This window comes from Somniosus microcephalus, chromosome 20, assembly GCF_052327205.1.
Source record: "Somniosus microcephalus isolate GS21.2 chromosome 20, FLI_Smic_1.0, whole genome shotgun sequence".
In the NCBI taxonomy this organism is placed as follows: domain Eukaryota; kingdom Metazoa; phylum Chordata; class Chondrichthyes; order Squaliformes; family Somniosidae; genus Somniosus; species Somniosus microcephalus.
In genome coordinates, this window is record NC_141006.1 from 66,171,629 (window position 1) to 66,198,289 (window position 26,661).

General features: G+C 45.0%; 1 protein-coding gene across 5 annotated transcripts in view; it reads right to left on the bottom strand.

The window, feature by feature from the left end:
- Nucleotides 1–20,072, bottom strand: part of mecr (mitochondrial trans-2-enoyl-CoA reductase) — a 107,920-nt gene extending 87,848 nt beyond the window's left edge. For 3 of the 5 annotated variants that reach the window (XM_085962898.1, XM_085962896.1, XM_085962895.1), the window contains exons 1-3: nt 19,850–20,070; nt 16,318–16,415; nt 9,142–9,273 (exon numbers count right to left, since the gene is read on the bottom strand). In XM_085962898.1, coding sequence (XP_085819024.1) covers nt 9,142–9,273; nt 16,318–16,415; nt 19,850–20,028 — 409 coding nt within the window. In that variant the 5' untranslated portion in view covers nt 20,029–20,070. Of the gene's footprint in view, nt 1–9,141; nt 9,274–16,317; nt 16,416–19,849 lie in introns of all 5 variants that reach the window. The other 2 variants (XM_085962899.1, XM_085962897.1) reach the window with 1 other exon arrangement.
- Between the last annotated feature and the right edge of the window lie 6,589 nt (nt 20,073–26,661).

The window sequence follows — 26,661 nt, forward strand, 5'->3', positions numbered from 1 at the left end:
CCAATAAATCCTGACACAGCACTTATATACCGGTGTGGTCACCGTCGGTATTACAGTATACAGCAGCCAAGATAAAGTAGTGCCACACCTAAAATAGTTCTTTTAAAGGTGGACGGTTACATACAATAGTTCTCTTAAAGGTAGAACAGTTACATACACTACAATCCTCCCTTTTTAGCTTACAACATACTTATTCCCCATTAACATAACATCATAACATATATACAACTTATGCAAAACAGTTCACAGATTCAGTCTCTCTGGAGGCTTCCTGACTCTGTCCGGATAACGCCTCGGTGGTGTAGTAGTTTTCGGCGGGGTAGTAGGTTCTTCTGGCAAGGTCGATTCGGCTTGAAGGACAGTGTCAGGTTCATCTGATTCCAGTATTACCAGATCGGAGGTAGGTGCTCTGGGTATCTCTGCTTCAACATTCGCCGTGTAAGGTTGTGGAGTAGGTTGGTCCTTTGTGGATGACCCTATGATCTGGTCAACATGGTGCCTTATTATGCTGTCACCAATGTCCACGGTATACATCAGCGGCCCTCGCCTTTTCCCAATAGTTCCAGGCTGCCATTTCTCGGTACGGTAGTCCCGGGCCAAAACTTGTTGACCTATCTGAAAGGATCTAGTTGGCCTTTCATTCATGCCCTGAAATTGCTGGTTCTCTACGTCCCTTCTGACGTTTGGCTTAATCAAATCCAGCCGGCATCTTAGTCTTCTATTGAAAAACATCATGGCGGGAGTTTGGTTTGTGACCGCATGTGTTGCATTCCTGTACGCCAACAAGAAGTTATCTACCTTATGTTGTAGGTTGATGTCTTCATTACCCATGGCCTTTATGGCCTTCTTGAAGGTCTGGACAAACCTTTCAGCTAATCCATTGGTGGCGGGATGGTATGGGGCTGACGTGTAGTGCTTGACCCCATTCCTTTTTAAGAACTTCCTGAATTCTTCGGACACAAATTGCGGTCCATTATCAGAACAGATCTGTTCCGGCAGCCCATTCCTGGCAAATATGGTCCTTAATACTGTGATGGTTTTTTCCGTGGTGGTGGAGGACATCTTTATTACCTCCGGCCACTTGGAGTGTGCATCAACCGCGATTAGAAACATTGAGTCCATAAATGGACCAGCAAAGTCGACGTGTACCCTTTGCCAAGGAGATGAGGGCCACTCCCATGGATGCAGAGGAGCTTGTGGTGGCGCGTTTTGGACCTTCTGGCATCCTAGACAGCTCTTGGTTATTTCTTCGATGTCTCCATCAATACCTGGCCACCACACAAACGCTCTGGCTAGGTTCTTCATTTTCACTCCACCCAGATGCCCCTCGTGAAGCTCCTTTAGCACCTTCTGCTGAAGTTTGGGTGGAATCACCACTCTAGATCCACACATCAAGGTTCCTCGGCACACTGACAGCTGTTCTTTTCTTTGCGAAAATGCAGGCAGCGTTGGTTCGCCATGTGCTGGCCATCCCTCCACTGTTAAATCGTAGACTCGTGAGAGAGTCGGGTCATTTCTTGTTTCATTTTCGATCATCGAATTTGTTACTGGTAGACATTCCACTATGGATGAGTGGAACATCTCTACCGGGTCCACTGTAGCCGCCTCTTCTACTACTGGCAACGGTAGGCGCGATAACCCATCAACATTTCCATGCTGTTTGGACCTTTTGTATTCGATGTCATATTGGTGTGCCCCAAGTAACACGGACCACCTCTGTAGCCTTTGCGCTGTCATAGTGGAAACGGCCTTGTTAGGGTTGAATATGGACACCAACGGCTGGTGGTCTGTCAGTAATGTGAACTTCTTGCCCTGCAGGTAATGATTGAATTTCTTTACTCCCCACACAAGGCTGAGGGCCTCCCTATCTATCTGAGCATAATTTCGCTCAGCGGAGGTCAATGATCGGGACGCAAATGCGACTGGCCTTTCCGAGCCATTTGGTAACTTGTGTGAAAGTACTGCTCCAATTCCATAAGGGGAAGCATCACAAGCTAGACGAAGAGGTAACGTTGGGTTGAAATGAGCCAACACTTCCTCAGAGGTAATCAACGCCTTGCTTCTGCGAAAGGCCTTCTTACAGTCCTCGCTCCACTTCCATGGTACTTCTTTCCGCAACAGAGCATTCAGCGGATGCAGCACCGTGGATAGATTTGGCAGAAACTTGTGGTAATAATTAATCAACCCCAGAAACGATCTCAACTGTGATACATTTTCCGGAGCGGGGGCCTTCACGACAGCTTCTATCTTGTCAGGTGACTTGTGCAGCCCCTCTTGGTCAATGACATGACCGCAGTACGAGATCCGTTTCTGGAAGAACTCGCATTTCTGGCGATTAACTCGAAGGCCATATTCCTTCAACCTGGTGAGCACCAGTTTCAAATTTGTGAGGTGTTCCTCCTCGTCTTCTCCCGTAATCAGGATATCGTCCAAGTAACACTGCGTGCTTGGAATACCCTGTAAGACCTGCTCCATGGCCCTCTGCCAAATTGCTGGAGCCGAAGCTACTCCAAAAACCAGTCTATTATAACGATACAAGCCTCTGTGCGTGTTGATTGTGAGATACTGGCGCGACTCTTCCTCGACTTCCATTTGTAAGTATGCTTGTGCCAGGTCTATCTTGGTGAAGTGTTTCCCGCCATACAATGAAGCAAAGATATCCTCAATCCGCAGGAGCGGGTATTGTACCGTGTGAAGCACCAGATTAACCGTGATCTTGAAGTCTCCGCAGATGCGGACCTTTCCCGGTCCCCCTGGCTTGTTACTTGATGAAGACCTCATGACGGGAACAATGGGCGTGGCCCACTCACTCCAGTCCACCTTAGACAGTACCCCTGAACGTTCAAGCTCTTCCAGTTCTGCCTCCACAGCAGGTCGTATCGCGTAAGGTACCGATCTGGCTTTGAAAAATTTTGGGCTTGCATGTTCTGCAATCTTGATTTTTGCTTTAATTCCTCTGTGTTCCCAGTCCTTGCTGGAATACCTCTTTAGCTTCGTCCAATATTCTGGACAACCGTTCAGGTTTGACCTCTTCCTTTCCGGAATCTACCGCCATTGTGTTTAGTGAATGCCAGTCTATCTTTATTTTCCTGATCCACCCCCGTCCCAGAAGTGGTGGACCTCCCTTGGGCAGCACATACATGTCCATCCCTTGGTGATCTTTGTCCTTGTATCTCACCTTGACTTCTATCTTTCCGATGGGGTATACTCTGTGCCCCGTGTATGTCTGCAATACTATCTCCGTATCCCGTAGGTGAATATGTTTGAATAACTTTTTGTAATCTTGCTTATTCATGACCGTCAACGCCGATCCGGTGTCCACTTCCATCTTCACTTGGACTTTTGCAATCTGCAGTGTGACCCAGATAGTTTGTCGGTCAGCTTCTTTACACACATTGTGAATCCTCAGACTACCCAGTTCCTTGCTGTTGGAGTCTGAGTCCAAATTCTGTTCATCTGGACTCTTCCCAGTCACCTTATGTACCTTTCTGTACTTCTTCTGCGGTGACTTATTATTGCTGGTCTTCTTTCCTGACCGGCATACCTTAGCTATGTGACCAAGCTTGCCACATTTTCTACATTTCTGGTTTTTAAACCAGCATTGGTTCTGGTCGTGTGTTGTCTTCCCACAACGATAACATTTCGTTGTACCCGAAGTCATTTGATCCACACTGAGTACCGCTGTCTTCCGCTGCATTTCCGCCGTGCCTCTCGCTGCGGCTTCGTGCGATGCTGCAATAAGGACAGCCTTATCAAGTGTAAGATCGTTCTCTTCGAGCAGTCGTTTTTGTGTTCCTTCCTTCGACATCCCGCACACGAACTTGTCTCTCAGTGCCTCTGTCAGATTTACCCCAAACTGACAGTATTTTGCTAGCCTACGCAGTTCAACCAGGTACTCCGCGTTGCTTTCCTCTTTTCATTGCGTTCTCACGTAAAATTTTGATCGTTCCGCTACATCAGCGGTGCGGGGTTAAAATGATCCTTCAGGACAGCAACAATATTAGCGAAAGACTGATCCGCCGGTTTAGCTGGTGATAGAAGATGCTTCAATAACCCGTATGTCTTCGCACCCATTGAGTTTAGTAAGGTTAGACTTTGTCATAATTTGCTATCTTATTGACATTACAATATATCTCGATGCGTTCTACATACGTGGCCCAATCTTCCACATCGGAATCGAAACCGTTGATGTTACTACACTTAGGCATCTTCACACTCTTCCTGAGAAACAACAACGAAATATTTCTTTAACTTTTTTTTTCTTTCAAAATGGCGGTTTCCCGCGCTTGTCTTCTTTCCCCGCCCACTTTCAAAATGGCGGTTTCCCGCTTCTGTCTTCTTCCCCGCCTACTGGCGGCTTCCCGCGTTTCTTCCCCTGGCGGGAGGGGTAAGCTTTTCCCTCGGGCGACGACCGCTGGCTTTCGGGGTTCGCAGCCTGCGCGTCGGCTTCAGTGCGCTCCTTGTTCCCTTTTCTCGGCAGGGCAACCGGCGCTGGGTACAACCCGTTGACGGCGAACAGTTTCAGCCGCTGGGCTGGATCTCGCTCAGTCTCCCTCGCTCGGGCTCTGTCTCTCCCGCTCACTCGGGCTCTGTCTCTCCCTCAGCGGCTTCCAATCGCGCCTCCCAGCCCTCTCGCAGTCCGGTGCTTTCCTCCCCGGCTGCGGCTGAGTTCACCGCGGTTTATTTATTTTTATATCTTCCCGCGCCTTACGATCCCGGTCGCAGCGCCTCGTGGCCTCGGTAGCTGCCCGGCCTTTTTCGCTGGTCGCGGTCTAGCTGTCTCACGACGCCGTTGCGTCTCCCAGCCCGCTTGTACCGCGGCTTCCGTGCTCCACGCTGCCCCAGTCTCAGCGCCTCTGGGCCCGACTTCTGTCCGGCTCCTTTCCCCCGACCGTGGTCGAGTTCACCGCCCTTATCCTCCGTTTATTTTTTTATTTGCCCTTTACTCACAGTCACCGTGGCCGACTTGCTTCTCGTGCTGATCGGCTCACTCACCACCGTGGCAGAAGGGACAATCAGTGCCTGTTGCTGATGGAAGGCTTTGTGTCTGAATTCTTCCTTCTTCCTTGCTCTGCAGACTCGAGTTTTCTCTCAGCAGAACGACGAGGGCGGGTGCCTCTTCTCAACGCTCGTTAACTGCTTCGGAAGTATTGTTGCCGCAGGGTAAGATCGAACTCGTCGCCACTGTAAAGTCTGTAGGTATTATGGCGAATTAATACACAGACGACAAGAGTAACTTTAACAGGACTTTACTATTCGAAGGTCAGGGCGAATCTGCCCAATAAATCCTGACACAGCACTTATATACCGGTGTGGTCACCGTCGGTATTACAGTATACAGCAGCCAAGATAAAGTAGTGCCACACCTAAAATAGTTCTCTTAAAGGTGGACGGTTACATACAATAGTTCTCTTAAAGGTAGAACAGTTACATACACTACACCTGCCACCACTAAAGGTTCTGGATCAAGCAAGATAGAATCTAAATGAAGGCACGGCCTGAGGGGAAGGTCAGCTTGCTGGGGGATAACCATCACATATACTTAAGTGTGCACAATGCTTCATTTGAAGCAGTGGAACTATTGTGCTTTGTGCAATACTGCATATTTATTGAAAGACAGGAAGTTATTTATTTCATATTTATATATCTTATAATTAATATTGGGTCGGGTTTTTACCATATTAAGCTTTGTTCAATTCAGGATTGAATGATTAGAGCATGGATTTACCTAAGGGAGTGCTGCACTGGCAGAAATGCTAAACTCTATGAGACGTTAAATCAAATAATAATAATAATTCAACTTTATTGTCATTGCACAAGTACATGAACAACAAAATGTGATCTTGCAAGCTCCCATGACTGGGAGAAGCAAAGCCGCTGCGTCGGTGCGCGCCGCCATTCCATTTCCACCATTCCTCCTGTCCGACAATCTTCAGCCCAACGCCCGGGCCTGCTCACCAGCCGCTCCTCCTTCCGTGACCTTCTCAACAACCGCCCCTCCTCGGGGCTCCTTCCGTGACCTTCTGCACCTGGTCTTCCCTGATGGTCACCCCTCCAGGTACTAACCAGGCCTGGCTCTGCTTAGCTTCCAAGCCTTGCCAGTGACCCTGTCCCTAGTCCCAGTTCACATCTCCTCAGTTCAGGTGGATATTGAAAATCCTACGGCACCATTTTGAAGGTCATGAAGTTCTCCTGGGGTGTTGGTCAACATTCTTCCCTCAACCAACACCAATGAACAGATTAACCCCACATGTCAACCATCCAGGTGGATAGTCTGCACCAAGGAGTCAGTGTCCACATTTGCAGACAAAATTTAGCACCACTCCAGCTCTTTCCCTTGGTGCCGCTTCCAGTTCCACCCACCATCAATGCTCCTGGTTCCTCCCATCAGCAATGCTCCTGGCTCCTACCCACAGGCCGGAAGTTTGCCTACCTGGGCAGGTCTGGTACGGGCAGTGTCCGTGGCGGGTCGCGACCCCCGCTGGTGGCTCCATCCCGATGCTGAAAATGAACTTCCCTTAATGAGGCCTATTAAGCCTGCCCAGCGCGTTACCCGGCCCAGTGAGATGGAGCGTGCCTGGTAACGTCATTCATGACGAGTTTTCAGCCGGGATCTTTAAAAGGGACCATAGCCACATGACATTTGAAGTTTAATCTAACATAGTGCTGTCAGTGCACTACAGCACTGGAGTGCTGCAAACACTGACAATGGCTGCACCCAGGCTCTCCCATGACTCCCTCCATATGCTTATGGAGGGAGTCAAACACGCAGAGGTGTCATCTTCCCTTCTGATGGGCAGAAGTGACCTCCCCAGGAGACCAAGACAGTCTGGGTGCAGATTGCAGAGGAGGTCACAAGCAGGGATGTGGTCGGGAGGACCTGGGTGCAGTGCAGCAAATGTTTCAATGGTCTCATTAGATCAGGAAACGTTAGTACAAAGACACACTCAACTGCATCCTGCTGTGCCTCGCATCACATCCCCATCGCTCTGCCTTCCCTACCCTACTCCTGCACATCCTTACTCACACCAACATACCTTGCACATCCACCCATCCATCTCTCTCTCTCTCTCTACATTATCACATCTCCATCTCACTAGCCACCCCTCACACTCATCCTAGTGCAATCATACCAACTAACAACACACAAGGATAGCCACTTGGGTGTTTTATCCAATGTTTATGTAAAGTTTCTGTTAATGTGCTGTCAAACATAAAAATCTTTATTTTCTACACTTTCCGGTCTTGGACAGATTTGTGTGTACCTTTAGAAGTGGCTTAGTGAGTTGCAATGAATGGTGGGACATAACAATACCCCCCACAATAGTGATGAGTGTGAAATGAATGGCTTGGTCATTGTAGGGATGCTTTATGGTGTTGGTGTGGGGTGGTGCCAACCTGGCACATCATGTGGCAGCCATATGGGTGTACAGCATAAAGTTAACTAAATCTGGCCTCCCGGGCAGCAATGTGCTCGGGTGCTGATGCTCTGTGTCCTGTGCAGCATCAGGCGGAGAAGGTTGGTGTGCCTGGTGCTGCTGGCGCTGGGGCTCATTGTGGTCCGATTCTGAGGACCAAGGTGAGACAGTATAAAGGGCACCCATGTTGATGGAATAGATGGCAGGTGAAGTACAGATGACAGAAGCATTCTGTCAATGGTGAGAGAGTTCTTCCAATGAGGTGACACTGGATGGAGACTTTGCTGGAAACACTTGCAGCCTGCAGAATCTGTGCTGGAAATGGACTGAGCAACAGCTTCTGCCTGAGGAAAGTGATCATCTGTCAGGTGGGAGTTTTTACTGTACAATTGATGCTGTCAAGTAAGCAACTGGAGCAATAGCCAGGGAACTCCCACCTGAGGTTGACATACGTGGTTCCCGAGTTGCGTGAATCCTGTGGCCATGCAGGGAAATTTAAAAAGTAAGTGAAAAAAGGCTCTTAAGTGCTTGTAAACTACCTGATAATTATTTCAATTGGGTTGTCCGCCACTGCCAGTTGGGTCGGCTCCGCGATTACAGACATGCCTGGGGGAAAGGCGTGTGGGAGCGGGTTCCCGACCCGCTGTCAAAAATAACAACTTTCCCACCTGACCCGCCACCGATCGCACCCGCTACCACCCTGGAAAATTCCGGCCACAGTGTTCAATCTCCTGGAACAGCAGCAGCAAGTTTTCAATGTGAATTGCAGAGAGGGGAGGAGTGGTGAGGGAATAAGAATACCAGCATGAACTGGGAACTGGGGGGGGGGGGGGCGGGGGAAAGAGGGGGGAACTACAGGAAGAAGAGTCCCAGCATGATTTTGGGGGGGCAGGGGAGGAGAGAGAAATGCATGCATGAAATGGGAGGAGGGGAGAGAGGGAGGAAGACTTCCAGGGTGAACTGGGGAGTGAGGAGGGGAAAGACGACAAAAAGAATTGTAAAACAATTTATTGGATTTAGCAAAAACAATTACCAGTACAGAATCCACAATAACTCCCAATTTATCCACAAGAATATGAGACGTCAAACCAAATTCTCACTGTTGCCACAATCTTCCAATCTACAAGTGATAGAATACTTGCAGCTTAAGTTGTGGCAAGCTCTTGCTTCATTGCACTAAGACTGATATTCAGGGCTATTTTTAAGTTGTCAGCGTTTTTGAAACTATTGTTCAGCTTCTGCTAGTTTTCCAAGTTGGCATGTATAGATTAACAAATCATGATAGTCACTGTTGTCAGTGGGAGCTGTGTGCAAAATGGCTGCTGCGTTTGCCTATGTAACAGTTCATGCACTTCAAAGTAATTAACTGTATGTGAAATGATTTGAGATGTTTGAGACATATGCTAAGGTGCTATTTAAATGCAAGTCTTCCTTTCTTAAATCTTTCTTTAAAAGAGCTTCAATTCATTCCATAGGGAGGAGGGGGTGTGGGGGGTAGGCTTAGGGAGAGAAACTACTTCAGTGGGGACAGATAGCAGGCTGTCAAACTGTCTCAGTGAGGGTAAAGAGGGTCCAACTCAAGTTACAAATTACACATAGGAGAAAGTGACCAATTTTAAGTTTGTAGCATTAAACGATAATAAACTTCGGCAGCACACCCATTACAATCTATTCCTTGTTTACATCATCTTTGAAACGAAGCTGAAGAAATACAGAAACTTACCCAGCCCTGCATCAGATGGTATCACCCAGTCTCCTGGCTTCACATTAGTCACTTTACTGCCTACATCCAGAACTTGTCCTACCCCCTCATTGCCTCCAACTGCTGGAAGATCAGGGAGAATAGGGTAGGTACCTGCAAAAATACATCCACATAATGGAAAATGTGAGTAAACTGCACTCAACCTTCAGCATGCTTTTGTTAATTGCTCAGCCTGCTGGGCTGTATTATAATATACAAGCAGGGGTAAAGTGTTTCTGCTTTGTGACTGAAAGGTGAGCCTTAAGCCACTTACACAAATGGTTTATCATTTTGCCTTGGATTTTATTTGCTTGTTTTAAAGAGGACTGAACAATGAGTAGGTTAAAACACTGCACTTTCACCTGTGGAACATGGGTTCAAATTCTCTCTCTCTCTCTAATGGGTCTAACAGGTCTCAGGAAAATGAACAGTCTCACAACAAGTCCACAGAACAAAATAGTTCATATTAAATTGGCAGACTCGCTCTGACAGTGTACCTGGATGGCTGGTGTGGAAATGGAAGAGCCAGTTTTGATGCATTTGAGGTTGAGATAAATGTAAATTTCCTGAAAAAGTACCTGCCATTTGAACTTGTTAAAATTAAATTGTGATGTCAGCAGTTGTGGGCCCCTTTAAGACCTCAGCAGTGCAGCTCTGAGTAAAGACACCCAATATGACAGGTCTCCAGCATATTGCCTCAAGACTTGGCATACTTGGAATTTCTTCTTATAGATATGACAAACAGGAGATGATTTTTTGGGGGGGGTGTGAATGAGAAGTATTATACTGTAAATTGAAAGTATTTTCAATGTACTGCTTTTTCATTTGGAAAGCTCCTTAAATACCAAGATACTGAACACTTCAATAGTAACATGAAGTACTGATTTAATTTAGTGCCTTACAAATATATGTGGGCAGTCTGTGACATTTCATTGTGCAACAAAGCACATTTTAAGCGCTAGGTTCACAGAAACATGCCATTAACAACCAAAAAATCTTAACACTTGCAAATGCTTTTGGGACAAATTACAGTACATTATTCTGAGACAGAATCTGTGTTTCTCTGCGTACGTTACTGAATTTCTGCATTTGTTTTGTATAAACAAGCAGCAAATGCATATATAAAGAATACTGTCCAGAGTTAACACTTGGACTTTTGCAATTTGTTTTTGCTGGTTAATTAAAAACTTTATTTAAAAATTATTTGGTCAGTCCAAACTTATTTTCTGCCCTGTTCCTCCTTTCCCAGAAGTGTTGACTTTTGCTGGGTAGTTACACAGGCGCTTGCAGCCTCCTTGCATCTCATGCAAGTGGCCATTCATCACATCTGAGTCTAGAGAGTGAGTGTCGAGAGGCTATTCATTCATGCCAGGAGCCTTGGTTGAGCTTGAAATGTGTATACACACAAATCTCACACACTTTCCAGCTTGGTGTGGGGGGCAGTCACCGGATACAAAGAACGAACAGAATCCTCAATTGCGTTTTACCCCTCCCAAGCCCAAGAGTGCTGAGGCTGATGGTCTGTATGGCACCAACAGCCAATTTTTGATCCAAATTCATTAAGAGGATTATGGGCTTTGATCTAGATTTTTTTTAAGGTGAGGAAATTGCCAGACCCATTTCTCTTTCAGTTTAAGCATTGAAGTCAGAGGCCTATAATCCTCTTCATTAATTTGGAATGACTGCAAGAATTTAAATAATGAGTGAATAGTGTCAGCTGTGGCTCAGTGGGTAGCACTCTCACCGGAGTCAAAAAGTTGTGGGTTTAATTCCCACTCCAGAGGCTCGAGCACAAAAATCTAGGCCGACACTCCAGTGCAGTACTGAGGGAGTGCTGCACTGTCGAAGGTGCCGTCTTTTGAATGAGACGTTAAACCAAGGCCCCGTCTGCTCTCTCAGGTGGACATAAAAGATCCCAAGGCACTATTTCGAAGAAAGGGTGAAAAGACAATCCGAGTAACTACAGGCCGGTCAGTTTAACATCAGTGGTGGGTAAAGTTTTAGAAACAATAATCAAGGAAAAAATTAACGGGCACTTGGGAGAGGTTTAAGCGAATTAAGGAGAGCCAACACGGATTTGTAAAAGGCAGATTGTGTTTGACTAAACTAATTGAATTTTTTGATGAAGTAACAGGGAGGATTGATGAAGGGAATGCAATGGATGTTGTCTGCATGGATTTTAGGAAGGTGTTTGACAAAGTACCACATAGAAGGCTGGTTAACAAAATTGAGGCTCATGGAATAGGTGGGTCAGTGGCAGCTTGGATAAGGAATTGGCTTAAAGACAGAAAACAGCATGTTGTGGTAAATGGCTGTTTTTCAGACTGTAGGATGGTAGACAGCGGTTCCCCAAGGGTCAATGTTGGGGCCACTGCTTTTTTTGATAAATGACCTAGATATTGGAATAGAGAGTAGAATTTCTAAATTTGCTGGTGACACCAAACTTGGGGGTGTGGCAAACAGTGAGGATGATACCAGTCAACTGTAACAGGACATAGAAAGGCTAGCAGAATGGGCAGACAAGTGGCAGGCAGAATTTAATACAGAGAGGTGTGAGGTGATGCATTTTGGCAGAAGGAACAGGGAGCGGCAATATTCAGTTAATGGCACAGTTTTAAGGAGTGTGCAGGAACAGAGGGACCTGGGAGTTAATGTGCATAGGTCCCTGAAGGTGGCAGGACATTTTGAGAGTGGTTAACAAAGCATATGGGATCTTGAGCATTATAAATAGAGGTACTGAGTACAAAAGTAGAGAACTTATGCTGAACCTTTATAAAGCGCTGGTTAGGCCACAACTGGAGTAGTGTGTCCAGTTCTGGTCACCACACTTTAAGAAGGATGTGAAGGCCTTTGAGAGGGTGCAGAGGAGATTTACTAGAATGGTTCCAGGGATGGGGGTTCTCAGCTACAAGGACAGGTTGGAGAAGCTGGATTTGTTTTCATTAGATCAAAGGAGGTTGAGGGGTGATTTGATAGAGATAAAACATAATAAGGGGAAAAAGTCTCTGGTGGGCGTAGTCTACAGGCCCCTGAACAGTAGCAATGCTGTTGGACAGAGTATAAATCAACAAATAATGGAGGCCTGTAAAAAAGGTACAGTAATAATCATGGGTGATTTTTAATCTCCATATTGATTGGACAAATCAAATTGGCCATGGTAGCCTGGAGGAGGAGTTCATAGAGTGCATCTGGGATGTTTTCAAAGAACAGTATGTAATAGAACCAACCAGGGAGCAGGATATCTTGGATCTGGTACTATGTAATGAGACAGAATTAATAAATGATCTCATAGTAAAGGATCCTCTAGGAAAGAGTGATCATAGCATGGTTGAATTTCAAATTCAGTTGGAGGGGGAGAAAGCTGTATCCCAAACCAATGTCCTGATCTTAAACAAAAGCAATTATAATGGCATGAGGGCAGAACTGGCTAAGGTGGACTGGAAAAACAAATTAAAGGGCGAGAAAGTTGAAATGCAGTGGCGGACATTTAAGGAGATATTTCATTACTCTCAACAAAAATATATTCCAATGAGAAAGAAAGATTTTAAGAGAAAGGAGCACCATCCGTGGCTAACTAAGGAAGTAAAGGATGGTATCAAATTGAAAACAAAGGCATACAATGTTGCCAAGATTGCTGGGAGACCAGAGGATTGGGAAATTTTTAAAAACCAGCAAAGGATGACTAAAAAAGTAATGAGAGAGAAGATGAATTATGTGAGTAAGCTGGCAAGAAACATTAAAACAGATAGTAAGAGCTTCTACAGGTATATAAAAAGTAATAGGGTAGCTAAAGTAAACGTTGGTCCCTTAGAGGATGAGACTGGGGAATTAATAATGGGAAACGGGGAAATGGCAGAGACTCTGAACAAATATTTTGCATCTGTCTTCACTGTAGAAGACACTAACAACATCCCAATAATGGATAATCAAGGGGCCACAGGGAGTGGGGAACTAAAGACAGTCACGATCACTAAGGAAATAGTACTCTGTAAAATAATGGGACTAAAAGACGACAAGCCCCCTAGACCAGATGGCCTGCATCCCAGGGTCTTAAAAGAAGTGGCTGCAGAGATAGTGGATGCATTGGTTGCAATATACCAAAATTCCCTGGACTCTGGAGAGGTTCCAGCAGATTGGAAAACCGCTAATATAACACCCCTATTTAAGAAAGGAGGGAGACAGAAAGCAGGAAACTATAGACCAGTTAGCCTAACATCTGTCGTTGGGAAAATGCTGGAGTCCTTCATTAAGGAAGCAGTAACAGGGCATTTGGAAAAACATACTGCAGTCAAACAGAGTCAGCATGGTTTTAGGAAAGGGAAATCATGTTTAACAAATTTGCTGGAGCTCTTGGAGGATGCAACAAGCAGGGTGGACAAGGGTGAGCCAGTGGATGTGGTGTATTTGGATTTCCAGAAGGCATTCGATAAGGTGCCACATAAAAGGTTACTGCATAAGATAAGAGCTCACGGAGTTGGGGGTAATATGTTAGCATGGATAGAGAATTGGCTAACTAGCAAAAAGCAGAGAGTTGGGATAAATGGGTCATTTTCTGGTTTGCAAACGGTAACTAGCGGGGTGCCACAAGGATCGGTGCTGGGGCCCCAACTATTTACAATCTACATTAATGACTTGGATGAAGGGATCGAGTGTAATGTAGCCAAGTTTGCGGATGATACAAAAATGGGTGGGAAAGCAAGTTGTGCAGAGGACTTAAAGAATCTGCAAAGGGATATAGACAAGCTAGGTGAGTGGGCAAACATTTGGCAGATGGAGTATCATGTGGGAAAGTGCGAGGTTATCCACTTTGGCAGGAAAAATAAAAAAGCAAATTATTTAAATGGAGAGAGATTACAAAATGCTACAGTTCAGAGGGACCTGGGGGTCCTTGTGCATGAAACACAAAAAGTTAGCATGCAGGTACAGCAAGTAATCAAAAAGGCAAATGGAATGTTGGCCTTTATTTCAAGGGGGTTGGAGTATAAAAGCAGGGAAGTCCTGCTACAACTGTACAGGGTGTTGGTGAGACCACACCTTGAGTACTGCGCACAGTTTTGGTCTCCTTATTTAATGAAGGATATACTTGCATTGGAGGCAGTTCAGAGACGATTCACTAAGTTAATTCCAGAGATGAGGGGTTTGACTTATGAGGAAAGGTTGAGCAGGCTGGGCCTATACTCATTGGAATTTAGAAGAATGAGAGGTGATCTTATCGAAACATATTAGAAGAATGAGAGGTGATCTTATCGAAACATATAAGATACTGAGGGGGCTCGACAGGGTAGATGCAGAGGGGATGTTTCCCCTCATGGGGAAATCTAGAACTCGGAATAAAGGGTCGCCCTTTCAGAACTGAGATGAGGAGGAACTTCTTCTCTCTGAGGGTCGTAAATTTGTGGAATTCTCTGCCCCAGAGAGCCGTGGAGGCTGGGTCATTAAATACATTTAAAGTGGAGATAGACAAATTTTTGCAAGATAAGGGAGTGAAGGGTTATGGGGAGCAGGCTGGGAAGTGGCTCTGAGCCCTAGATCAGCCATGATCTTATTGAATGGCGGAGCAGGCTCAAGGGGCCAAGTGGCCTATTCCTGCTCCTACTTCTTATATTATGTACAAGATTATGACAGGTTTGGATAGGCTAGACAGGGAAAGGCTGTTCCCACTAGTTGATGGTACAAGGACTAGGGGACACAGATTTAAGGTTTTGGGCAAGAGATACAGGGGGGATGTGGGGAAAAACTTTTTTACGCAGCGAGTGGTGAGGGCCTGGAACTCGCTGCCGACGGAAGTGGTGGAAGCGGAGACCCGCAATGTTTTCAAGGGGCGACTGGATAGGCACTTAAGGGAAATAAACTTGCAGGACTACAGGGGTGGAGCGGGGGAATGGGACTGACTGGATAGCTCTACAGAGAGCCGGCACGGACTCGATGGGCCGAAAGGTCTCCTTCTGTGCTTTTATGACTCAATAACTCTAAGAGCAGGGGAGTTCTCCCTGGTGTCCTGGCCAATATTTATTCCTGAATCAACATCACCAAAATAGATTATCTGGTCATTATCACGTTGCTGTTTGTGGGAGCTTGCTGTACACAAACTGGCTGCCACGTTTCCTACATTACAACAGTGACTACATTTCAAAAAGTACTTCATTGGCTGCAAATGGCTTTGGGACTTCCGGTGGTCATGAAAAGCGCGATATAAATGCAAGTGTTTCTTTCTTTAAATTAATAGGTCATTTAAAAATACGGGTCCAAAAGCATTTTCCTGAATCATGTCAAGTTGGAAGTAAGCAGATGCATTTGGTTCCATTTCTTTGAACTGTGTTGGAATACAGATATTAACATTCATTTACTGTTGTAATTATTCATCATTCAGTTTAAATACTTTAAAATCTATACTGGACAGTACAGTAGTGAAAGGCATTGCACACTCATGTTTTAAAACCATGTTATGGCACATCACTGCAAGCTAAGGAGAAACTGTCATGAAGTCACCTTCATATATCTTTTAAACTTCTATCAAGGCCAATGTTAGGGGAAACCGCAAGTGGTTGTCAAGTTTTATTTGTTCAAAACTCTACTTCTGTTGTTTAAATTTCTATGCAACTTTGTACTTTTGACTAATCTTGAATATAGTGTAGCCCAATTCTGAACTTTTTCCAATTGTTCCACACAACACAACAAGGCTAATGCTTAATGCAATTACAAATTTTGTTTATGAGATTGAAGGATTAAAATACAATCAACTTTGAGTATCGGTACTTATCTACAAATCAATTGGAGTTGCTTGAAGTAACTGTGAGCATCATACCTTGCTTCTATACGAGCTAAAAAGAAAAAACACAAATGCAGGAAATCTGAAATAAAATCAGAAAAAGCTAAAATACACAACATGTCTGTTAGTATCTGAAAAGAAAGATAGGTTAATGTTTTGGAATACTGTGCGATCTTTCTCTTTCAGATGCTGTCAGACCCCGTTACATATTTCCAGCATTTCCTTTTTCAGGTTCAGCACAAATGTTCTTTCTCAATGTTTTAAACTCAATCTAGACTTGAAGATAATTGTAATTTACTGAATGCAAAAAATGTATGTATTTAGTAAATCACAATTATTTCAAGTGTGTTGTTGAAACCACTCAAGCTCAGAAACATGCACCATCTTACCTTGCACCATGTTGATGTCTGACGGATTGATGGGTGCTGCTAACATTTGGGCCCTGATATCAGAATCACCAAGCTGGAGAAGCTTGAGGTTCTCAAGCCTGCAACAAAAGAACAGAGCACTTCATTGATTATAAAAATTTTGATCCATTGACAAGTCCTAATTCCAAACTGAACAAATGATTTAACAAGTCGAGCTTGAACAGGGTGATCCAGGTTTGTGAAATCTAACTTCCCACGAAGTGTGTACAGCTATTAAATGGAACATAGAGATTATAACTAAAAAAAGCCTAAACAGATTTACTTCACTTGATATCACTGAATACATTATATGCCCTTTACATTTGTGAAACATACACATTCAACAGGAAGGCATATCGGAAGCACTAGTATGGAAGATGGCATCATCAGAACAGATGCGAGTGAGACAGAAAAACTGGGAGAATGGAATTGGGTCCTTACAGGAAGCGGGTGGGAGGAAGTGTAATCCGGGTAGCTGTGGGAGTCAGTGGGTTTATAGTGGATTTTTGTCAATAGCCTATCTCCAGAAATGGAGACAGTGAAGTCGAGGAAGGAAAGGGAAGAGTCAGAGATGGACCATGTGAAGGTGAGGGGTCACAGATGTAGGTGGGAAGAGACTAGACAAGGGGAGGAAAAAGAGTCGTGATAGGAAGAAATCAGTTTCATGAGGCAAAAACAGGCTGCAACGATAGGTCTACCAGGGCAGTCCTGTTTGTGGATCTTGAGAAGGAAGTAGAAGCGGGCTGTGCGGGTTTGGGGATCTATGAGGTTGGCGGCTGTGGAGAGAAGATCTCCAGAGGATCTCCAGTCCTGGAAATGATGGCTTGAAATTTAGTATACTGCATTCGCTACTCACGATGCGGTCTCCTTCACATTGGGGAGACCAAACGCGGATTGGGTGACCGCTTTGCAGAACACCTCCATTCAGTCCGTAAGCATGACGCTGAATTTCCCGTCGCCTGTCACTTTAACTCTCCGCTCCACTCCCACGCTGACCTCGGCCTCTAATACTGTTCCAACAAAGCTCAAAATAAGCTCGAGGAACAGCACCTCATCTTTCGATCAGTCACTTTACAGCTTTCTGGACTCAACATGGAGTTCAACAATTTCAGACCATAACCTCTGCCACTATTTTTTCCCCACACGGCAGCTGTTGATGATCCCTCCATTCCCATTTACATCTCTTCTAGACCCATCTTTTGTTTCTTTACCTGTCCCACTACCATCCCCTTTGCCTTGCACCATCATCCCTTTTGTCATTTAATCACTCCTGCCTTCCACCCAATCACCGATCTTCCCTTTTGTTCTTTCCTCCCCTCCCCCTTTCCCTGCCTCTGCACTTGCTTAAAACCGGTTATGTCTCTAACTTTTTCCAGTGCTGACGAAAGGTCATCGCCCTGAAACGTTAACTCTGTTTCTCTCACCACAGATGCTGTCTGACCGGCTGAGCATTTCCAGCATTTTCTGTTTTTATTTCAGATTTCGAGCATTCGCAGTATTTTGCTTTTGTATTAGTGCTCTGGGATGTTGGAGATGCAATATTTAACTTCTCATGTTTGTCCAGTCATTCTCACCACCTGTCAGAAAGTGTCTAGCTCACTACCTATATATATGGTAATACTGTTTCCCCATTGCTGGAAATAATGTTGGTTTATGACTGTTATACAGTACTACAGATTTTGGTTGGACATAATAGGGTTTATTGTTTATGCTACATATTTTGTGTAGCTCCAACACAAAGACTATGTTGCCTTGGGATGTTTTACTATGTTAAAGGTGCCATATAAATGCAAGCTGTTGTTGTAATCTCACATTAATACACAGATCCGATGCTGTAATGCACTTTGGCAGTCGAGCGAGATCACCTCATGGGGTTGTTTGACATTACTCCTGCTTCAGACTGACTGCAAACAGTGCAATGCAAACTTTAAGGGGGCACTTAGATAAAGTGCCACCAATCGGAGACTGACAGCTGCAGAATACAAAGCACAACCACCAAGACCCCCGTTATTTTGCCAAGCTACAAATCAGAAAAATGTTCTGCACATGTTTAATGTTTTCAGTATCCACTTTCTCAAAACTTAAGACTAAGGGAGTGCTGGATTGTTGGCGGTATCATTCTTCAAATGAAACATTAAACCAAGTTTGTCTGTTGCAGTAGTTCAGGTGTATGTCAAAGATCCCCTGCCACTATTTGAAGAGCTGCGAGTTCTCCCAGTGCCCTGACCAACATTCGTTCCTCAACCTACACCACCAGAAATAGATTTAAATGAACATTGATCTCAATGCTGTTTGTGGAATCTTACTTTCCTACATAAGAAGTAGCTGCATGTCAAAAAGTAATTAATTGTATGCAAATCAATTTAGGATGATTCTGACAGACATGATAAGGCACTATATAAACATAATTTCCTTATTTAGTGAAGTCTGTTCAAATTAATTTGTGATTAAAAGAATTAAAAAACACCAATCCAGTCTAATAGACTCATTTATCTGTTTAAAAAAATTGAATTTTGTTATTGTTTTCAAGAGTCTGTGAAAATTATCCAGCTTTATGTGCAGAGGTGTAATTTAAGAATTCTTGGCACAGTCAGAGCTAACTTATTCCATATACATTTCATCCTCTCAATTTAAACCATCCATACCCCTCCAAAGGGCCAGTTATGTTACAGGTACCAGTCTTGTAGGGAGTGACATGGGGCTAGCATATCCAAGTTCCACCTCTATCAGTCTTGGTACATAAATAATAGAACACAGACCAGCTTCCTAAAAAGACAGTTAAAAGTTAACATTCGGACCAAATTGAGGCTTGCTGGCACTACTAAAACAAGCAAGTTTTAAAAGTTACCAGGCAACTCTTTAAACTCAGCTCCGTGCCCAACTCCAGCATCACTACTACGATAGCAAAATGCTGCGGATACTGGAAATCCGAAATAACAGAAAACGCTGGAAAAACTCAGCAGGCCAGGCAACATCCGTGGAGAGAGAAACAGAATCAACTTTTCGGGTCAAAACCCTTCTACAGAACTTTATCAGCTTTACTACATCGTGTGAGGAGGTAGTCCTGGAACTCTTGTCTTTATTATAGGTGCTGTCAGTTCACTACTTTTCCCCATTCCTACCCCCTTCTGTGTGCTGCTATCTCCCTTTTACATTTGTTGCAAGCCGGTTTCCATAAGTCTCCCGAGCTCCAATCCGAAATATGAAGAACCAACTGAGAGAGAAATAAACAAACGCGCGGCAGATTTGTAGTCCCAAGTTTTCGTGGGTGGTCGGGTGATTTATACCCAAGGTGACAGGAAAAAGACCATGCACCTGTCGGTGGTTCGGAGTGAATGCAAAGTGGATGTACATGTGGTTTAACTGGGCTACAAGTATTACTAGCTTGTACCACGCTGCGAACTACGAGGCATGCAACACTAGCCAGCCGGCGGTGTCTGGTGAGGCCAGGACCGGACAGCGTTTGTCTCTGCAGAGTTAGTGTAGGTTGTGTCTCTGAATTACTGTTTCTTACTGGATAACACGGAGCGGCTCGCCATGCTTGTGGTACACCAAAGCTTCACACCGTCCCGGTGCCGCTGCTGAGCTGGCCAAAGCTTGGCCCCGTAACCTACACAGAAACCCCGAAATTTCGACCGCCGGCTGCGGCCTGTTGAAGCCCAGCGCCCTGCCACATACTCTCCTCAAAGCCATGGCCGCGTTCCCCAGGCAACGGCCGGCGCTTTCTGAGGACCACATCGACAATGTCGGACGCGGTGAAATGACGTCACAGACACCTGACGCGATTGACATTAAAATATATATCTTAACATTCTTTTCACTTAGATTTTTCAGTAACTTTTTATCACTGTGCAACCCATCACTATACAACAACAACTTGCATTTATATAGCGCCTTTAACGTCCCCAGGCGCTTCACAGACGCGACTATCAAACAAAATTTGACACCTAGCCACATAAGGAGATATTAGGACACCGAAGAGGTAGGTGTTATGGAGGATCTTAAAGGAGGAAAGAGAGGTTATGAGGCGGAGAGGTTTAGGGAAGGAATTCCAGAGTTTAGGGCCCAGGCGCCAATGGTGGAACGAAGAACATAAGGGTTGCACAAGAGGCCAGAATTGGCGGGGTGCTGAGATCTCGGAGGTTAGGATCGGAGGAGGTTACAAAAATTGGGAGGGGCGAGGCCATGGAGGGATTTGAAAACAAGGTTGAGAATTTTAAAATTGGAGTACAATATTACATCACTGTGCTGCCTCAACCTGTGTGGTTTTAGGTTAATTTTTATTTTCAACTTGCATTTGTATTGCGCCTTTAACGTGGAAAAACATCTCAAGGCACTTCACAAAGGCATAATCAAAAAATGGTGGCTGAGCCCAAGAAGGAGATATTATGAGCAGTGACCATAAGGCGGGTCAGAATGGGTTTCAAGGAGGAAATTCCAGAATGTGGGGCTCAACAATGCTGAAGGCATAGCCGTCAATTGTGGGACAGAGAGAGGGGGAAATGCACCAGAGGCCAAAGTCAGAGGGGCTGAAAGTTTGGGGAAAGCGGGGGCAGGGGAGGGGGTGGTTGTAGGGCTGGAGAAGGTTACAGAAATAAGGAGGGTCGAGGCCATGAAGGGATTTGAACACAAGGATGAGAATTTTAAATTTGAGGTGTTACAAGACCAGGAGCAAATGTAGGTCAGCGAGTACAGGGGTGATGGGTGAGTGGGACTTGGTGTAGCATAGGATGTACAGATAACTGTAGCTGTAGTAAAGACAGCTGCTTTACGGTAGCTGTGGTAAAGACAACTGCTTGACGGCAGTCGTATAAATAGGAAGCCATCTTGGCCATGCGGCAGTACTGCACGAGCTGGCACTGACTCAAGATCTAATAAAGATTACTCAACGATATCTACTCGTAAGCCTCTTAATACTAAGATATAAGATAACATTACATGGTACCAGGATTTGTAGAACGCACGATACGGGCATACCACAACAATGGAAGGGATAAAACCACTGACTAGCCTGCAACTTGAAGGCAATCTGGACAAAAATTGGCGCAAATTCAAACAGCGCTTTCTTCTCTACCTCACAGCGATCAACGCCACGACTAGCTCTGAAACACGTAAGGTAGCTTTGTTGCCAACAGTGGCTGGCTCGCAGGCAATCGAGCTGTATAATACATTTACGTTTGCAGCTGAAGGTGACAAAAATGATCTGGACAAGGTGATAGATTTGTTCGCTAAATACTGCACACCTGAAAAGAATGAAACGTTCAAGAGATTTGTTTTTCGCTCCCGCGTGCAAAAGCAAGGAGAATCCTTTGATGTTTTTCTGACGGACTTGAAAACAAAAGCACAAACATGTAACTTTGGAGACTTGAAGGAATCGATGATATGCGATCAGGTCGTTTTCAGAATACCTGACAAGAAGGTGAGGGAGAGAATGCTTAGGGACAATGACTTAACTTTGGATGCTGCAGTAAAAATATGTCATGCTAGTGAACTCTCAGCCATGCACACGCAAACATTCGATGGGAGAACTACAGCAACGGGCGTGAGAGCACTGGGACTGGACAACCTACCAGTGGATGTAGTACACAGAAGGGACACGAGGGCGCACAGAGTTCAGGACTATGACGCCATACGATTGCAGACGGTGCGGCAATAGACACGTGGCAAGACAATGTCCGGCTTATGGGAAGAACTGCACAAAATGTAAAGGCAAGAATCACTTTGCTAAAATGTGCTTTTGGGAAGAGAAAACCGAAGGTAAAAAGACAGTGCATGCTATTGAGACTGAAGACACGGAATCGGAGACTTTGTATGTTGGAATGGTGCAAAATGACTTAAAACAGGGTAAAGATATGGAAAAGGAAGTACATTCCGTAGGACTAAAGACTGAAGTTTGGATAGCCCCCTTGCTGGTAAATGGCACCATTGTTCCCTTCAAGCTAGATACAGGTGCTAAGGCAAACCTCATAAGCTGGAGTGATGCACGGAATCTCAAAATGAGACCAAAAATACTGAACAAAACAGTGGCTTTGAAGGCGTACAATGGACAAAGTATTGAAACAAAAAGAACGTGTAGGCTGAATGTTAAGGTAAAAAATCGCATTCACCCATTGACGTTTGTTATAGTGCCTGAAGGACATGAGTCACTGTTGGGGGATAAGGCATGTGTGGATTTGGGCTTGGTAAAACGAGTCTATACTATTAATGAACTGAACTGTGTGCAGAGTGCCCCCCAAGACAGTACAAATATAAAGCATGATGCTATAACACACAAGTACGCAGATGTATTTCAGGGTTTCGGAGCACTGCCCTTTACATACTCCATCAAACTGAGAGATGACGCACAACCTGTGATTCACGCACCCAGGAGAGTTCCGGTGGCCCTCCGTGAGAAACTGCGGAAAGAGCTAGACCGCATGGAGGGACTAGGCGTCATAAAGAAGACTGAGGAACCGACTGACTGGGTAAATTCCATGGTTTGCGTCAATTCAAAAAAGACTGATAAATTGCGTGTCTGCATGGATCCCAAGGACCTTAACGCTAATATAAAAAGAGAGCACTATCAAATCCCTAAAAGAGAGGAAATAGTCAGCGAAATGACAGGAGCAAAATTCTTCTCCAAGATGGACGCCTCGCATGGATTCTGGCAGCTGAAACTTGATGAAGAGAGTGCTAAGCTGTGCACCTTTAACACCCCATTTGGTCGATACTCTTACCAGCGCCTGCCCTTCGGCATTAGCTCCGCCCCAGAAATCTTCCACAGAGCAATGGAGCAAATCATTGAGGGCCTGGATGGTGTGCGGGTGTACGTGGATGATCTGGTAGTATGGGGCTCCACTCAGGGAGAGCACGACACCAGACTGGAAAAAACACTTCAGAGGATACGGCAGTATGGACTCAAACTAAATAAAGACAAATGTCAGTTCAGCGTCAATGAAATCACATTCCTCGGGGACAAGATTTCTGCAGAAGGGATTCAGCCAGACAAGTCAAAGGTAAAGGCCATACATGACATGGAAAAACCAAAGGACAAGAAAGGGGTTCAGCGGGCCCTTGGCATGGTTAATTACCTAGGGAAATTCATTCCAAATCTGGCAGTGAAAACCGCTCACTTGAGAAAACTGCTGCACCAAGAGACAGAGTTCCAATGGGGACATGAACATGAGAATGAATGGAAGGGGCTGCTACACATTCTAGCAAGTGAACCCCTACTGAAGTTCTTCTGCCCTGAAAAGAGGACAAAAGTGTCCACAGATGCCTCTAAGGATGGATTAGGGGCTGTCCTTCTACAGAAAGATGAAGGAGAATGGCGACCAGTGGCATATGCGTCACGCTCCATGACGGCTACAGAGTGCCGGTATGCGCAAATAGAGAAGGAGTGCCTGGGCTTGGCATTTGGGTGTGAAAAATTTCATACCTACATCTATGGACTTCACAAGGTTATCCTAGAAACTGACCATAAGCCACTGCGAGGGATCGCAAAAAAGAATCTGTGTGACATGTCATCACGGATACAGCGCCTAATGATGAGACTACAATTTTATGATTTTGAGCTCACATATGTGCCAGGGACACAAATGTTCATAGCAGATTCACTATCCAGGGCTGCGCCTCGTGCCACACAAAACAGTGAAACAGAAGAGGATGTGGCCCTTCATGTGGATATGGTCTATGCAGCATTGCCCGCCTCACAGGAACAACAATCAAAGATAGCCACAGAGACATCAAAGGACCCTGTTCTGAGGAAAGCGATGAGAAATCTTCAAGAGGGTTGGAAGAAAGGGTCATGTAAACAATATCATCATATTCAGTCTGAGCTTTCTGTGGTCAATGGACTACTGCTTAAGTGTGACAGGATTGTAGTGCCCATCTCTATGCGACGAGAAATGCTTCACAGGATACATGAAGGGCACCTGGGTGTGGAAAAGTCAAAAAGGAGAGCATGTGAGGCACTCTACTGGCCAAACATGAACTCTGATATTGACCAGATGATCAGTGAGTGTGCTACATGTCAGGAGTATCACTACAAGCAAACAAAAGAGCCCCTCATTACCACAGAGCTCCCATCACAACCTTGGGAAAAGGTAGGAACTGATATTTTTCACTACAAAGGAAAAGACTATTTGTTAGTTATTGATTATTACTCTAATTATCCTGAGATTGCTCTCCTACCCAGCACCACGTCAAGAGATGTGATAACTCACCTGAAGTCAATCTTTTCCAGGCAGTCTTATGTTCATTAATAAATAGACATTCTTATTATGAACACAGCTAGCTTTTGCTAGACACTTTTATTGAGCACATGTGGACTAGGTACAGTATCTGTAGAGGCATCCATCTTGACTGTTGCCTTGTGGGTAGCCTGGTGCCTCATGGGTAATGTAGTCTTAATATATATACAGCTGGGTAGTGTAGTCTTATATACATACAGCTATATACAGCTCTACACAGCTCTACGGCTCCACCTAGTGTCCACTATAGAATGACATGTTATTGATCATTACAGGCAGGGCATCCCTCTAACTCTGGTCTCTGATAATGGCTCTCCCTATGCCAGTCATGAGTTTCAGTCATTTGCTACAGAGTATGAGTTTAAGCATGTAACCTCCAGCCCGCTCTACCCTCAAGCCAATGGAAAAGCGGAGAATGGGGTACAGATTGTGAAAAGACTATTAAAGAAAGCAGCACACAGCAACACTGACCCATATCTGGTCATGATGTCGTACAGGGCGGCCCCGCTGGAAAGTGGCAAGTCTCCAGCTGAGCTCTTACCGGGTCACAAAATCCGTACTCGACTTCCCAGGCATGTCACACCTGATCACAGAGATGAGGTATGGGCAGACAAGACCCGGAAACTTCAGCGGAAACAAAAAACGCTCCATGGCCGCACAGCCACTGCACTAATGCCTCTACAGGAGAAGGATGTAGTTCGCATTGAAGGGCCTGGGTCATGGAATCAAAGAGCCACTGTTCTACAACAGGTCGCCCTCAGGTCACACAGTGTCATGACAGAAAATGGCAATGTGTATCGCAGAAACAGGAGGCACCTACTGAAAACCACTGAGACCTATCGGCCGCAGGAGGACAGAGAGGATGAGCTGATGATGGAAATCCGACAGAGTGACGAGGAGACGAGGGCAATGCCACAAAGTGATGAAGTACACAGGGGTGACAATGAGACAAGGGATCCGTGTGGTACAGACATGAACTTAATGGACACAACTGGGTTGGCCCAGCAAATATCCGCTCAGCTACGCAGGTCACAGCGCACCAGAAAGCCTGTCGTTAGACTCGACCTGTAGACAAGGGAAAGACTGTAAACAGCTAATGGACTTCTGGGTGTGGGTAGTGTTTATATGTACCGGCAGTTATTGCAAGGTATAGTTACACTGACAGTTTTTACATGTTGTTAATAGTAATTAATAGTAGTTACACTGACTGTTTTTATATGTTGTTAATATGTGTTCTATGTGTTATGTTATATTATGGTGTTTACTGTTTATGTCATTGTTGAGGGGGAAAGATGTACAGATAACTAGCTGTAGTAAAGACAGCTGCTTTACGGTAGCTGTAGTAAAGACAGCTGCTTGACGGCAGTCGTATAAATAGGAAGCCATCTTGGCCATGCGGCAGTACTGCACGAGCTGGCACTGACTCAAGACCTAATAAAGAGTACTCAACGATATCAACTCGTAAGCCTCTTAATACTACTAAGATATAAGATAACATTACAATATGGCAGCAGAATTTTGGATGAGTTGAATTTTATGGGTACAGGGTTTATGGTGGGAGGAGTTCCATAGGCTAGGCAATTGGGAGTTTTGAAGTGCCTCAGGAGGAGATGGCAAGGTTGAGGTGGCGGCCATGAATATGGATAGGAAGGTTTATATGGAGAGAGCGGCTTAGGGAGTTCAGGAAAGTAATGAGTTCAGAGGGCAATGGGAACTGAGATGAATATTGAAATCACTAAGGGTAAGGAATCACTCAGTTGGGGAAATATGGAGAGAGGATATCTTGGGGAGAAACTCAGAGTGGAACTTGGGGAAGCTGTAGACAATTAAGATTTTAAAGGAGAGGCGAGAGGGATGGAACGATGTGAGGTGCTTGAAGGAGGAGAAAGTGCCAGAGCAGTAGGGGTAGTGTGACTTAGTGATAATGGCCACACCGCTAGATCAGCAGATTGGGCAAGGCCATTGGTGGAAAGTATGGCCAGGGAAGGTGTTGTGTATTTTGAATGTTGTATTTGAATTGTCCCACATAGCTTACCGTAGTTGTGACGTGCAATGCACTATGGGAAATAGAGTGCATTCAGTGGAAGAGATTCTT